General features: G+C 41.0%; 1 protein-coding gene across 1 annotated transcript in view; it reads left to right on the top strand.

The window, feature by feature from the left end:
• mark2b (MAP/microtubule affinity-regulating kinase 2b) overlaps positions 1-13597 on the top strand; it is a gene marked incomplete at both ends in the record, with an annotated part of 50210 nt that extends 36613 nt beyond the window's left edge. The window contains 4 exon segments of the mRNA XM_035675076.1: positions 956-1108; positions 6036-6302; positions 12729-12764; positions 13488-13597. Coding sequence (XP_035530969.1) covers positions 956-1108; positions 6036-6302; positions 12729-12764; positions 13488-13597 — 566 coding nt within the window.
• Between the last annotated feature and the right edge of the window lie 1107 nt (positions 13598-14704).

Below are 14704 nucleotides of genomic sequence, written 5' to 3' on the forward strand. Positions count from 1 at the left end.
GATGCATGCGACAATAAAGCCGATAATTGTTTTAGCTGTCATGTCTAGCCTCTTAGATCCAATTTTTATAAAAAAATAAAAAAATATTGGTTACTGTGGCAGTTTTATGACGAGTGTTTCAGATACAATACAGGTTTAAAAAGAATGTTAATGATAATACTTTATATTATACATGCTGTCCAATTTTATGTGTATAGCACACTTCTTACAAAAACCAATGAAATGTGCTTCACAAAAATAGACAACAAAGACAGATAAAAAAAATATGTAGCAAAGATTTTATTAAAATAATAAGAGAGATTTACATACTGAGAGGGGATTTGTTATCTGTGGTGGTTTGCTGAGTTTTGTTGCTTTGCACATTTCTGCAATATTGGTAGCTTGACTCTGTCCACATAATTTGTCTTGAGTGTGTTTTCAGTCTTCCTAGCCAAAAGAAAAATGTGTGTTTAAAGTTGGTCTTTTGTGCTCTGGCTTTTGTCGGGTAGATTTTACATGGAAAGATGAAGGCACACAAACACAGTCAGCCTTTGATTGTGGTTTGTGATTTCTTTTTGTTACACCACAATGAAGCAACAGCAGCAGCGAAAAAGACCAACTTTTTTTCTTTGTTCAAGTCTTTTTGCTCTGTGTTCTGTCTTTTTGTCTCTACTTCCTCTGTTCTTCCACTTGTGTATCTGTTCTCTCTGCTCTTCTCTCCCTCCCTCCTTTCTCCCCCCCTCCCCCTTACTGTGTTTGATAAATGCTGCTTCTAACCATGCTCCACCTCACCTCCCTGCCCACCCACACACAAACCCCGCCCGGTGTGTGTGACTGTGTGTATGTGTCATGCTCGTATGTATGTTTGATTGTGTGACGTTTTGGTGTGTTCGTCCTGTGTCTGTCGCGTTTGTGGGCGTGTCTGCGTGTGTGTGTGCATTGGGCGGGTCACTCCTCCTGTTCCCCCTCCTCCCAGCCTAAACACTCCGGGCTCCCGCGCCTCCACTGCCTCGGCCGCTGCCGTCCTCTCCTCCTCCTCCTCCTCCTCCACCTCGCGTTCCCGCCACCACAAGTCCCTGTCCTCCTCCAATCATCCATGCCCCTCTGACCTGCACGCACCACGGCCCAGGCAAGTCTCGAACTCTTTCTCACACACACACACACACACACACTCATAGCTTCCTCAACATGTACCACAGATCATCCTTCCCGCAAGAACTTGGTGGGCAAAAAGGAAAAAGGATAGATGAAGATGAAGTGATTTGTTGGCCCTGAAATCCTCTACCACTGCTGGATCAAAGGGACAGCACCACCTTTTTTAGAAAACAACTCTTTCATTACCTTTTATTCACAGTGACAAATCCTGGCTCACAGCAGTGACCTGGTTGCCAGTGTCCCCCCCCGTCTTTCATAGTTTACAGAGTGCTGTGTTTGCCAACAACCTCCTCCCATACATGTTCCCATGAGCAAAGATAAGTTGCTTCCCCAACTTCAACAGTTTGTGCCTTATTTATTCTCAAATATTTTATACCTGTTTGGTTTAATCAGCTATAATCTCCCCCTACATTACGTAATATAAAAATAAAGAGAATTGAAATGCAGTCAAATTGTTAAACCAAAGAGAAGTCAAGAAGTCTGACCTTTAAAAAAATATGATTTCACTTGTATTCGTTAATGTTTTGATGATGGATAGCATGTGTAAAGTTTTAGAAAAGTGTGCAGTTTAAATCTGCTGCAAAACTCCAAAGAAATTCCTTAATGTCATACAGATGTTTTCCCTCAGAACCAGGAAGTAAAGTTAGCATTAAGGTAGCCACATAGAGACAACATGGCACTACCTCATCTGAAGACAAGAAATAGTTTGTTTGTTTACCATCAGTTTCTTTCTTTCAAGAGGTGCTGTCCTGAATATATATCTGTATATCTACCTCCATCTATATATATTTACCACTATAACATCACCATAGTGAGATGCCCAACATCTCAACACCAGTAATCATAGACTCACCAGTTACTTAGCAACAGCCAGGAAGTAGATTGTGGAGCTCAGAAATCTGTACAAACTAAAGTCAGTGTGGAGACATTGACATATCTTTTCTTTGGCCAGTCAGTCACTCTCAGACCCTTACATTTACCCGGTGGACCTTAACTGAACAGTCAGAGCTTGAGATCAAGATGAGCAGGTTTTTCACTGTACTGACAGACCAGGTTTTTTTTTAACTTGTTTTGTTTCCTGGCAGCAAAATAAGCCAGACACATTGGGGGAAGAGACATTTATGGACCAGCAGGGATAAAGTTTCCACACACGCAGAGGCCTCGGTAGCTAATAAACAGGAGGCCAGCTCTTCTATATACTTTAAGCTTGGCTTGATAATGAGGTGTACTGTACATCTGCCTTCTAAGACAAAGTCAATCAAGCTAAATAAGATGGCATCTTAAAGAAACCTTCTGTTGACATGACAGCATAAAAGTCTTACATACTATCATTTTAGGCATTTTCTTTGATTTAAGGAATGGACCAAAGGTTATGGAAAGTTAGCTTAGCTAGCTTTCTAGCTTGCAAAATGGTATTAGCAAGTCTGTCAAAGGTTGCTGTCCTGATGTTGGACATCACCATGCTGATTTAAAAAAAAAAAAAAGTGGCAGTTATTACTTTATGTAAGTAAGAGCTTACAGTGAAATGTTTGCAAAGATGGTCTTTATTTATGTAGATGCTGTAGATGGACAGTCAACAGTAATAAATTACTATCATAACAATACCACAGTCTTGCCAAAAAAGTTGTATTGAAGGGAAAGTCAGATCCACATTATTCAGCATCTAAAATGAACAATGACAATGAACATTGACCACAATTGCATTAAGTCCCTTGAATCGACAAAACAGCGGTTTTCATCACCAGATTGTGCGCGTTAATTGTCCCTTTAATAGCTATTGATACATATACTTGCCTCTCTGAGCCTCACTTACCTGCACAGTCTACCTGTGCTGGTAGGCCATGCAGGTAAGTGGTAAAACTCCTGTTTCATTTTCCATGTTTCATTTTCATAAGTCATTAAAAAAAGATAGTAAAAAAGATGTTTTAACAAACGTCCCCTGGGGAGAACCAGACAAAATGCAGATCCAATAGTTGTGTTGATGCATGTTTCTGTATAAACTAATATTGTCCCCCATTTGGTTTTCTGACATGTTGTGTTTGTGGACAAAAGGATTTTCCCTGGCTTGTACAGGTGAATTTACAGTCCTGTGTAAAGAAGTGGAGTCCCTTTTAAGGTTCCCATAGCCTCTGTTTTATTGTTCTCAGACATTAAGTGCTCTCTCATACAGTCTCAATCTGCTATGTAAACCCACCTCAGTTATGAAGTTGCCCGGGAAAACCCCATTTTTATCTATCAACCTTTAACTGCTCTGTGATGCTGAACGAACAAAATGAAATAATGACCTGACTGTAGCTTGTTGGCCATCTGTGTGAACTGTGTGTGTGTTTGCTGTCTGTGCTCGGTTTTTGTGGGCTGCTTCGTTGTTCAGCTCTTCTGCTTCACAGTGTCTGTTCAAGGGCTACTTTGATATTTTGAGTTTTAGTCTTTTTTCCCCCTGCCAGCCATGTGTCGGTGGAAGGTCTTTGTACATGTTCCCCAGCTACCTGAAATACTGTTTTAGTCTGAACTGATATGCCATTTGCACAGACAGAGACCCCCACCCTTTTTGTGACAGTTGTCTAGTGAAAAAAGCCCCTACAAATGTCAGGCTAAAATTCCAGCAGAGCAAATGTCAAGGTGGCCCTCTGGCTGTATGTGGTTTTGTCTGCTCTATGTTGAAGTCTCGTTCTGTTGCATGCGTCGTTCATCAGTGAGCTTGGGCCATTCAGAACCTGGTTGGGAACGCTGGAGAGAAGGTACCGCTCCAACACGTAGACTGTACCCTGAGTGAGGAATAGGCACCTTTTCTTAGAACATAATCTGTGCCCTAGAGTCCAATCCATTCCTGTTTTTTCCAGCTATCCCCAAATACCCCTCTGAAAAACTTTTAAAATACCATTCTCATGAATTTACATTACTTTTAACAACCTGTGTTACTGCATGAGTATTACTTTACTGTGAAGCAAGTGATGCTGCACACAGGCATCTACACATTTGTTTAAAGTAGAGGTGCAGTTTACTATATGCAAATCAAGTATGCCTAGCATGGAAATCATTCAGCTGCACCATCATCATCCTCAACCACCTGCATCCACCTCATGCCACGTGCCTTCTTTAGATACTTACAGGCTGTCACTGCTCTTTTACTTAATTCTGTAAGTGACAATGGAAATGCTTTCATATGCAGAAACAAATGGAAAACAGTAAAGCTATTTTACCCATAGCAATATGTAGTCCTTCTCAATCAACAGTCCTCTTCATAACTATAATGTGTCACACTGGTTTCCACTAATTTGCCTGATCCAGCCTTTCTTTCCTTGCATCTGTATTAATAGAAGAGCCGTGTGTTTGTATATATTTCATTCCTGGTGCACAACTTGAACACATCCTCATCAAATTAAAGGATGTGTTTAAGCTGTTCATCACACAGGTAGACTGTAAACTTGGCTTTAAATCCTCTTTATTTTTCTTTGTGGAGTGTTGAGTGCATTAGAGGGTCTGCATGGGGCTGTTTCTTCAATCCCTCGACAACACATGCAGTCCTTAAAAACTGATAAATACAGTTACCCAGCTACTCATCTGTAAAAGATGAAAATCAGCCTTTTATAATAATAATTTAATAGTAACAATACACAGGCTAGTAGGGGCAACTACAAGCTTACAGATTGTGCCCCTCTTTCTTGATAGGTAATGTTGTTTCCCATAGTAACAGAAACAAGCCAAATGCTGTAATGTTAGACTGCAGATTGGCAGCGATAGCATGTTTCTTTACAGATCAGCAGTTGTAAAAAAAAAAAAAAAGAAAAGAGTCTAGTCTAAAAAGAGAGAGCGTGACATGTGCGTGTGAAAAGTGAAAGCAAATTTGGCCAATGAGAGATAGAAAATAAACTGACACTGACCTTTTTTTGGTTACTGGTTTTATGGTGGGCGAAGCATGTACATAGACTAGTAAAGATTACAGCCTCTTCTATTTTCATATATGAAATTTATCTATCCTGGGATGCACCTGCAACATTTGTGGTATCCCAGTCCCATTGCAGCCCTCTACAGTGGATTGTCCGTTTGTATTAACTTCTCTGCTTTCTGTATTTCTTCTACTCAGTATTTACGTGTTCTCGTCTTTCAGTATGTGTGCTTTGTGTTTGTGCTTTTGCTATCTCTGTTTGTTGTGTTTGCCATCTGCTGCAGGTGTACTACTGCCGCATACTGGCATGGAAGATGCATGCACACATGCTTACAAAGCAAGTGCAAGCTTTTAGCTCAGTGTTTGTGTGTCTTTGTCTATGTGAAAGAGCTGGAGGATTGTGATGCTTTGCCTTACAACCGAGGAAAGGAGGATTACTGTGTGTGTATCTGCATGTGTGCGTGTCGCTGACCTGATGTGACCCTAAATACTGACATGGCGGACTTTAGGGATTATGTGAAACATCAGGCTAACGGACATTTTTCAGACATAGATACTTGTATGACCTTAGACTTAGGTGAGTAGCACATCAGAAGGAAGTGATTTTCCTCTATAAGTGTTTGTCTAACTGTGTGTTCCTTTCCCACACCCCTCCTCTTCACTCCCATCCCCTCTTTTTAATACCTTTCTGTCTACTTCTCTCCTGCTGCACCACCTCCTACACCTCACTGTTTATCTACCTCTTGTTTCCTTCCCTCTATCAAACTTTCTTTATTTCCTGCTTTCTCTTGTCCAATCTATGTCACCCGGAATTCTTCATTTGCACCTCCTCTTCCCTGCCTCTTCTCATCACACCTTCCAACCTCTTATCCTTCTCCAATATTTTTTCGCACTTCTTTCTCTTTCTCCACATCTGCCTCCCTGCTCGTCTGCACCGTCCTCTCCTGTGTATCACCTTTTCTTTACCATCCCTCCCTCCGTGTCTCTCTTCTTTCTTCCCACCCTTCCTCTGCAGCGCCCCACCTCAGCGGGCGCCCGGTGCCTCCCCATCTGCCCACAACATCAGCAGCGCTGCCGTGTCAGACCGTCCCAACTTCTCCCGAGGGGTGGGCATCCGCAGCACATTCCACGCAGGCCAGCAGCGGGGTGCCAGGGACCAGCAGGGCTCCGCCTACCCCGGCGGGCCCGCGTCCCCGTCTCTGTCACATGGCAACAGCCAGGCCCGGAGGACACACGGTGCAACAGGGATTTTCAGCAAGTTCACATCCAAGTTTGTACGCAGGTGAGTGAAAAGAGAGGCAGGAGCATTTGAAAATGGGAAGGGTGAATAGTTATGATTGATATTTTAGGGTTGTGGTGTTAAAGAGCAAAGAAAGGAAGCAGTGAGATAGATAGGACAGGAGAGGATATGTGGCAGAAGAAGAAGTTTAGAAATGCAGAGCAGTCGTGGTAGCAGCTGTTCTACTTAAGTACAGTTTAAAGCTTTTTCAGAGTATTGAGGTTTCAGCCTGAAACAGAAAATGACTAGGTTTACGTTACAAGTCATTTCATGTGCTCATTTCCTCTCAGGAACAACATACTGTACGTCCATGTCATCACTGGTTTTCAGAGTATTTCTTTAAAGGGCCTGGTCTAATCTCATCCCTATCACTAGACTTGTGCTGATCTGTAACTCTGCTGAGAGTAGAAAGGGAGAGGAAAGGGAACAGCTGTGCCTTCTCTATAATTTTGTTTGGAGCAGTGGTGACTGAGGAGTAATTTTGGTTTTGGTTCCACGTCTGGCCCAGTTTTCATCTCAGTGCTCTAGTGCAGGTTGCAAGGACTAAAACTGCTCTCATGGGTACCTGGTTGTAATGAAAACTAAACTTGTTTATTTATATTTTTTAATTTTCTCTGGAAGTGGAAGCCCAGCTTTGATCCAACTCGGCTGTGTAAACAGTGAGGTGAAGACAGTACTTTGTGGTTATAAAAGTGGAAGGAAAGGATTGGAGGGAAAAGCCTGACTAATACAGTATCTACCAACTCTTTGACTACACAGTCTTGTGACAACTAAACGGATATTTCTACTCGCTGATTTCGGCTTTTGGCAGATAAATATTGGCATTAGTTGTAATTGAATTTGATATACATGAGCAGCATGCCATTTATTTCCACAATAAGATTTACAATGATAGCTTGTAATGTTATTGGAAAACTGAATGTGGGTTTTAATTATAAAGGAAAGACTAATCTTATTCTGTATTCTTCTTTAAATCCATAAAAGACCAAAATCTACTTCTCATCTCTCAGTACTTGTTGACTTCCCCACCCTGTCTGTTGCACTCAGTTCCAAGCCCATTGGTCTCTACTGAATCTTTATAATCTATATATAATATATAGTTTAATTTTATTCATTGTTTTATAGAAAAAAGACCACATCATTTCCTTAAACCGCTGGACCCTGTAACATTATTTTAACAGTGGTAGATAATGCACTGGTGAGTATTCACAGCAGGAGGACAGTGTAACCGAGATTGAACCAAAATAAAATAATTGTTCATCATAATGAAGGATAATTTACCCATTGCAAGTGTGGCTCACTAATTTATTTGTTCACAGTTTTTCGACAACAATAGAGCTCTATGGCACAGAGAAATAAGCTATACCAGGCTTTGACTGGCACTGCACAGACAATACTAGTTAGGATGGATTTAATGTTGGCTTTGGTCTTTGTGGAATTTGATGACAATATGAAAAAAAGAAATATCCTTAAGTTTTAATTACATTTCTCTACCACTACAACATAATGTATTCCAGATAGAGCAGTTGTAGGCAGATTCTTACTAAGCAAAATGATGAATTGTGTCAAGTAACAAGAGAGAAATAAATTCATACGCAGATACTTAAAATATCATAAACCAAATTGTCAGTGTTTTTATCTAAATCATGCATGAAGGGCGATGAAGACTGTGTGCACAGCTGAGTCAGAATTGGAGAAAAGTAAAAGAACACAGAGGAGACATGAAAAAAAAAAAACCCATCAGAGGCTGCCACCAGAATGAAAGATGTGGAGGGGAGGAGGCGACAGGAAGTGAGGGTTTAAAGGTGGCAGAGACTGAAAGAGGAAGGTCCAAGTGAGCAATGAAAGAATGAAAAGCTGAGGGAGCACGTAAGGTTGAGATTTTCGTCATCGCTGCTGTGTCACCAACCAGCCCTTGAGGGTCCGCACTGAACACGTGTTGAAATGTGTGCGAGGAAGGGAGGAAGAGAGAGAGGGAATGAATGTACGGTTGTATTTTTGGTGATTGTGTTAGCCTTAAAAAGACAGAATTGAGAATGATAAACCTGCATATGTGGGAATGTGTGTGTGTGTGTGCATGTGTGCGCGCGGTTGTGTGTAAGAGGCGGAGGTACAGGCACAGCCACACTCTAGGCCTCCCACTCAGATACTGTAGCTCCGTGGCGACAGTATCCATGGTTACACCGGAGATATCACTTTTCCCTCAACTATAAATACCACTAGTGGGGACACCTTGACACACATGCATGCACACACACACACACAACTTGGCGTGTTGGTAGGAAGTAGAGGTGGTATAGACAGAGAGATTGTGTTGCATTTGTACAGTTTGACCACACCAAACACACAGACACACACACACACGTATACGCTAAAGCTGTGTGTTTTATTAACGTATCATATAACCTGACCTCTGCACTTTCCTGCTTGGGCTGGAGAGTGATATTTCTCTGTCCTTCAAACACATCGTGTGTTTGCGTGTGTGTGTGAAGGAGATTGTTTCTCAATGTGTGTTAAAGATTAAGTTGTTGCTTAACCTGTGCTTTTTCATTTAAATGTGTCTTTGTGTGTGTGTGTGTTTTGTGTGTGTGTATATATATATGAGGTGGTTTTCTCTGTTTTTAATTTTTTTTTCTATCACGTTTGAACTTTTCCCCTCACAAACACTTCTTTTCAGGATCACCCAGGACTGCTCTGTATGTGGAGGAGCACTTTATTTCATGTTAGGTTGGGGTGGGGGGCGGGTTGACTCTGTTCAAACAGGGTCTCTTAATGGAATTTTTTCCACTGAGCTCATTAAATCCTTCTGAGGTGCTCCATTTAATAATGTCTGTTCACACATTCACACCAATACTTCCCACATTTAAACACATTCAAATTGAAAGTCAACATCAGTAACACTAATTCTCTACTTTTGTTGTTTATTTTTGGTTATTTAATGTTGGTTGTGCTTGCTGCTTCAATCCCAAGTGAGCCTAGTTCACATTGGACTTTTGTTTGCTACTCAGAGGGCAGCTTGTCTTTTACAGGAAAGTCATGAATCTATACGTTTTTATACATACATTTGTTTCTCTTTCTTTCTTTATCCCTCTTTTGTTTTTGTAGAAATCTCTCGTTCAGGTTTCCGAGAAGGTAGGCAACATCCCCAACGTTAAATATATAACCCCTTGATATATATACGTATATTCTCTTCTTCATATATATTTTACATATATATATATATATTTCCTCCCCTTTTGGTGTTTCGTGCAGCTTTTTGTTGAAATCTTCCTTTTGTGCCTTGAGCCTTATCTTTTCTCCTCCTTTTTTTTCTGTGGTTGGCCCCTTTTTTGAGCCTTCTGGTTTTGAGTGCCGTGTTTTGGCCCATTTGTATTTATTTATTTGTATTTATTTATTTATTTATTTACTAACTTCCCCCGTCACCCACTCACTTAACTCACTCCATCATCATGCGGCACAATAACACCTCACCCCTCTTCCTCTTCGTCCCTCCATCGTCCCTCCAAGCCACCTCATTCTCACCCTCCTCTTTCCATTTATTTACCAGGTAGAGTGTATGTGAGCTTGTATCCCCCTGTAGCGTCCAAGATTTAGGTCAAGTCTTAATGGTGCCATAGATCAAACTACTCCCTTACTACTCTTAACCCTTTCCAAGCTTCAGATGCAGGTAATGTTGTCCTTCTTTTGAGCTTAATGGAAATCTTCCTCTCCAAATCTTAAAAACTGGTGAGGTAATAGTATTAAAAGTCTTACATTGCATCATGTCCATAAACAGATGAGAGATTTAGAGTGTTATGAGCAGGGGTTTTTATTTTAGTCTTGCTTTGTCACTTTGCCCAGGATTGTGCAATGTTGCTAACCATTATCCAAGCTAACGCCACTTACCAAACCCTCCGAACCATCACCCATCTCACCTCTCTGCTTTCATCGGTTTGGTCACAAAAATCAGCCCATAGAGTGGAGTTGTGTTTCTAGTTTTTGGTGCAAGTTCATGATGATCCCACAGGGGAAGTACTGTATTTTAAAGTCCCTGGCTGTAGTTGGTAGTTATGGATGGATGGAGGTAGAGAGGAGAGGACCCAGGAGGGACGGGGCTGCAGTGTTTCTCAGGCTGCACTCTTTTCTGGAGGCTGCTCTCTTCCTTTCTTTCATCGCTCTGTTCTCACTCTGGCACTGGCTCTCTAACAGCAGTAGCAACAGAACTGGATGGCTTTGACCTACTATGGCTGGAAAAACCCTTATACTGTGGACACACACACACAAGCAGATGACACTTAATGCACATTTATGTAATATTCACACTGACACACCCAAACATCAACAAACATCAAAACTTTTTCATTCATGTAGAATGTATGCAGTATGCAGATGCTAAAAGAAAACACTTGACACATTTTACATTTATATATGCTGAACACACAGTTCACAACCACATTTGTCACACACACTTGCTTTTAGGTATGTTGGTTGCTTTTTACCAGCAGGTAGAGCAATTTTCCTTTCATTGTGGACCATTGCTCCACCTGGTGGTTAGAAGTTATAATACACATTTATTGTCAAAGTGTTATGATGAACTACCTCTCAGTTTTTCTATATAAGTAGTAATGCCTTTGGGCTATTTAAGGATACTCATAAATCATTAAATTTGAAATATGAGATGGAGAAATGATTAATCTGCCTTAAAAATATATGGATGTATATGTGGCAAATGGGTTTTCATGTTCTTGAGTATATGAATAGATTGTAGTTGTTGTCTAGTGTTTACAGTGCACTATATGTGGTGGACAGTGAAAGTTCTTAATAACCAGACAAGTGCGATATTTGGGTTCAAGTAATCACCTTATCGGCCCTTTGTTTTCCCTTGATGTCACAGTGCCCCTCCTCTGGGAGCCATTTTGCATCCCTTCATACTCAGTTAAAATCATACAGGGCATGCAAAACGGCATAACTTAATTTACATTGTTCACCAGTTTACCTCTATTATTTAAGTAATCCTTGTGCAACTTTTTCCACTGCCTCACTTGTCATTTCCCTTGTGCTATCTTTTAATCATGTTTCTGTTGCAGGAGGTATTTTACATGTTTTTGGTTATTATTTTAATGGGGCAAAACAGGAATGCTGTCTTTTCCCACAACAGAATGAATTTAAGACCATAATTTGAATTGGTCGTGTGTGTCACTTTCCATCCATTGTCTGCATGTGTTTTTGCTGTTGTCTGTCTTTGTGTTTTTTGTTATTGTCTGCTTTTCTCCATTGACTTTGTGTGTTTGTCTGCTGGTACGAGAGAGAATATGTGTGTGTGTGTGTGTGTGTGTGTGTGTGTGAGACGTGTTATATAGGCTGCAGTTACATTGTTGTTTCAGGGTGTGTGTGTGTGTGTGTGTGTGTGTGTTAAAACAGCCTATATGTAGGTCCAATGTTACTAATAAAGGTTTTAATGCAGTGCTGGGATCAGTAATGCTCCTAACCTCCTTTAGCTGCACGACTCGTCCTCACCATGCCGACCATTCTGTTCCAAACCATTCCATCCTGGTCCATATAGTTCCATTTCATATTTTGTTGGAACCCATTCCATTCCATTCTGTTCCAAACCATTCCTTTTCACATTTGATTTGCTGGGATCCATTCCATTCTGTTCTACTTTGTTAGAAATAAAAATCTGCTCTGAATTGAGCCATGACATTTTGAGATCTCAACTCTTTGTCCAAACTTTCCATTTAATTTGAACCAGTTGTTGTTTTCCATCCATCACCTTTTTCTGATCCATCCTGCAACTAGTTGCACCAGCTTCTTGTAAGATCCAATTAAATCTAGTTATAACGCGTTCAAGTGTTTACTAAATTAAAAAGGGTTGTACCAGACAAACTATTGTTACAAAATATTTATACCTGTTAACTGACAACTGGTGTTTGAGTTAACTGACAAAGCTAATGTTAGCTTGCTAATATATAGATTTGCCACTCGGGAAGGTTATTAGGAAGCTTTTGTTTTGATGGCGCTAGAGATGTTTCCTAGCAACAAATTTACTCCTAATTAAAATCTTTACTTTTTATGTTTCAGTGGTGCAACCAAATTTAGTAAATCACTTGTTTGATACTAGTTACTAAGAATGTAGGAGGGACACTTAAACTTGAAATGACTCCTCCTTAGAGATGAGTTGTGATAAAGTGGTTATACAGAGTGGACTGGCATTGAGACCTGCATTGTGGGATGTGAAGTTCTCAGGTGGTTCTGGACTTAAATTTGAGCACCTGGAGTGGGAATCAGACATTTGGCATCAATGGTGGATGTGGTTGGATTGGAACATTCAGGCACGCATGGCGGGCAGCGCAACTGTGTTCAGCCAGCTGATTTACTATCTGTTTAAGAGTCCATTTGTTGCCCCTAGCCCTCAAAAAGACTAAACTTGTGTTGATTTTTCCCGAGGAGTCCGTATGAGGGAGAGGGTCGGGATGAGGGGAGCAGGTGAGATACAGAACAGCCTGAAAAACCGAAAACCCTACAAACCCCCAGACTCTACCAAAAACCGCCTGCCAATCAGTAGACTGGAGCCAATCAGTAGATGATCTCTGAGCTTGTTGTGAATGGCTGGGAGAGGGGGGCCGAGCTGGGATATAATTGGTTGGTGATGGTGATAACGGCTTAACCAATCAGGGGACGGGAGATTAGCAGTGAATGGTAGCATCCCAGAGAGTGCGAGTGCTGGTGTGGAGGTTGACCCGCATGGTGGTGTGTGTATGTGTGATGGGAATCAGAATCAAAGTACCCAAATGTGTGTTTGTGTGTAAGCAGGCTTGAAGTTCACTGCACAGATCTAAATCTTACACACATTTTGGTAACCTCAGAGACGTGCACACACAAACACACACAGGGGTACTTAAGAGAATTTTTTTTGCTTTTTGTCTTCATTCATTTCCACGACCTCATCATCTCCCTCTTCCTCTCAATCATTCCTCCATTTCTCCCTCCCCCCCTCCTTTTTTGTCTCTACTTTTTAAATAATTCCCTCAATCTCACGCTTTTCTTCTTTTTCTCTCTTTGCTTATTATTTCCTGTCTTCTTCCGCCCTACTCCCTTCCTCTCCTGTCCCTTCACTTTATCTCTTCCTACCCTCTCCTCTCGTGTCTTTATCTGTCCTTTCTCTCTCCTCCACTCTCCCTCTCCTCCACCCTCCCATTCCTCACCCAGGTCTATGCTGAGCAGTACAGTGGACAAGTCCGAGAAGACGTCTGGTGGTGTTCTCTCCTCCTCTTCCAACAACGATGAGAACAACTCCTCTCCAGGATCTGGTAACACTGGTATGTTGGTTTTTATCACTGCTGTCTAATTTTGTCAACATTAGGTAAAACAGAACAGTCATGGTTATTAAATTACAATTTTTATTCAGGAGGGATGCACCGATACCAATACCAGCATTCTGTCTGATAGTGCTACCTGTAATTGTAATCATAAAATTACTGCCATACCCCACCCAATACCATAGAACGGCAGTGTGATGTTACGTAACCTCGCGTTTGTGGAGGAGAAGCAATGTTAGTTGGAGATATTTTACAACATCAGCAACATTTAATTTGTTAGCCTAGGCTAGATTATAACTGTCAGAAAAGTGGAAAGAACAGCGGCACAGAGATGGAAAGATAAAACAGAAAATAAAATGGGGGCCAAGCACAGACCCTTGAGGTACACCATAGTTCAGATTAGTTAATTAATCTTCAAGTTGATTAACTGACATATGATCAACAAAAGTTTGGATTAATTGAGTCATAACATTTGCTCATTCTAGGTTCTCAAATCTGGATTTGAAATATGCTTCATCTGTTTTACATCATAGTACACTGAAAAGCTTTGGGTTTTAGAGTTTTTACTATTTTCTGACATTTCTTTTGGTTAAAATTATTAATTGATTGAACCGTGGAAAGCTTGCATTACAACTAGAGATGCACAGATTGAATTCAGCCCAGTGCTGACCTTCAGTTGGCCCTGAGATCGGGTATTGTCCACATTAGATACAGTATAAATGCAGCGCTCGGGGGTTCGAATCCGACCTGCGGCCCTTTGCTGCGTGTCATCCCCTCTCTCTCTCCACCCACCTTTCCTGTCTCTATACAGCTTTCTCTATAAAATAAAGCCAACAAAAGGCCAAAAAAATAACTTAAAAAAAAAAGATACAGTATAAATGTAGTCAATATCATTATAACATTCACTGTTGCTGCTATCTTATAGTTCTTTCGTTCTGCCACAAACTCAGTTTTTGGCACCACAGCTATCCTCATTATCTGATGTATCCCTTTGAGTTTCTGGCAGTGAGGCAGCAGCTGAACACACTTCAGGTTTTGGTAAAAGGGTGCAATAATGTGGGATTGTGGGTCAGCATCATTTGTCATTTAATGTCACTGCAGCATTTG

The sequence above is a fragment of the Morone saxatilis genome, unplaced genomic scaffold (genome assembly GCF_004916995.1).
Source record: "Morone saxatilis isolate NCDOM2014 unplaced genomic scaffold, NCSU_SB_2.0 Contig4, whole genome shotgun sequence".
In the NCBI taxonomy this organism is placed as follows: Eukaryota; Metazoa; Chordata; class Actinopteri; family Moronidae; genus Morone; species Morone saxatilis.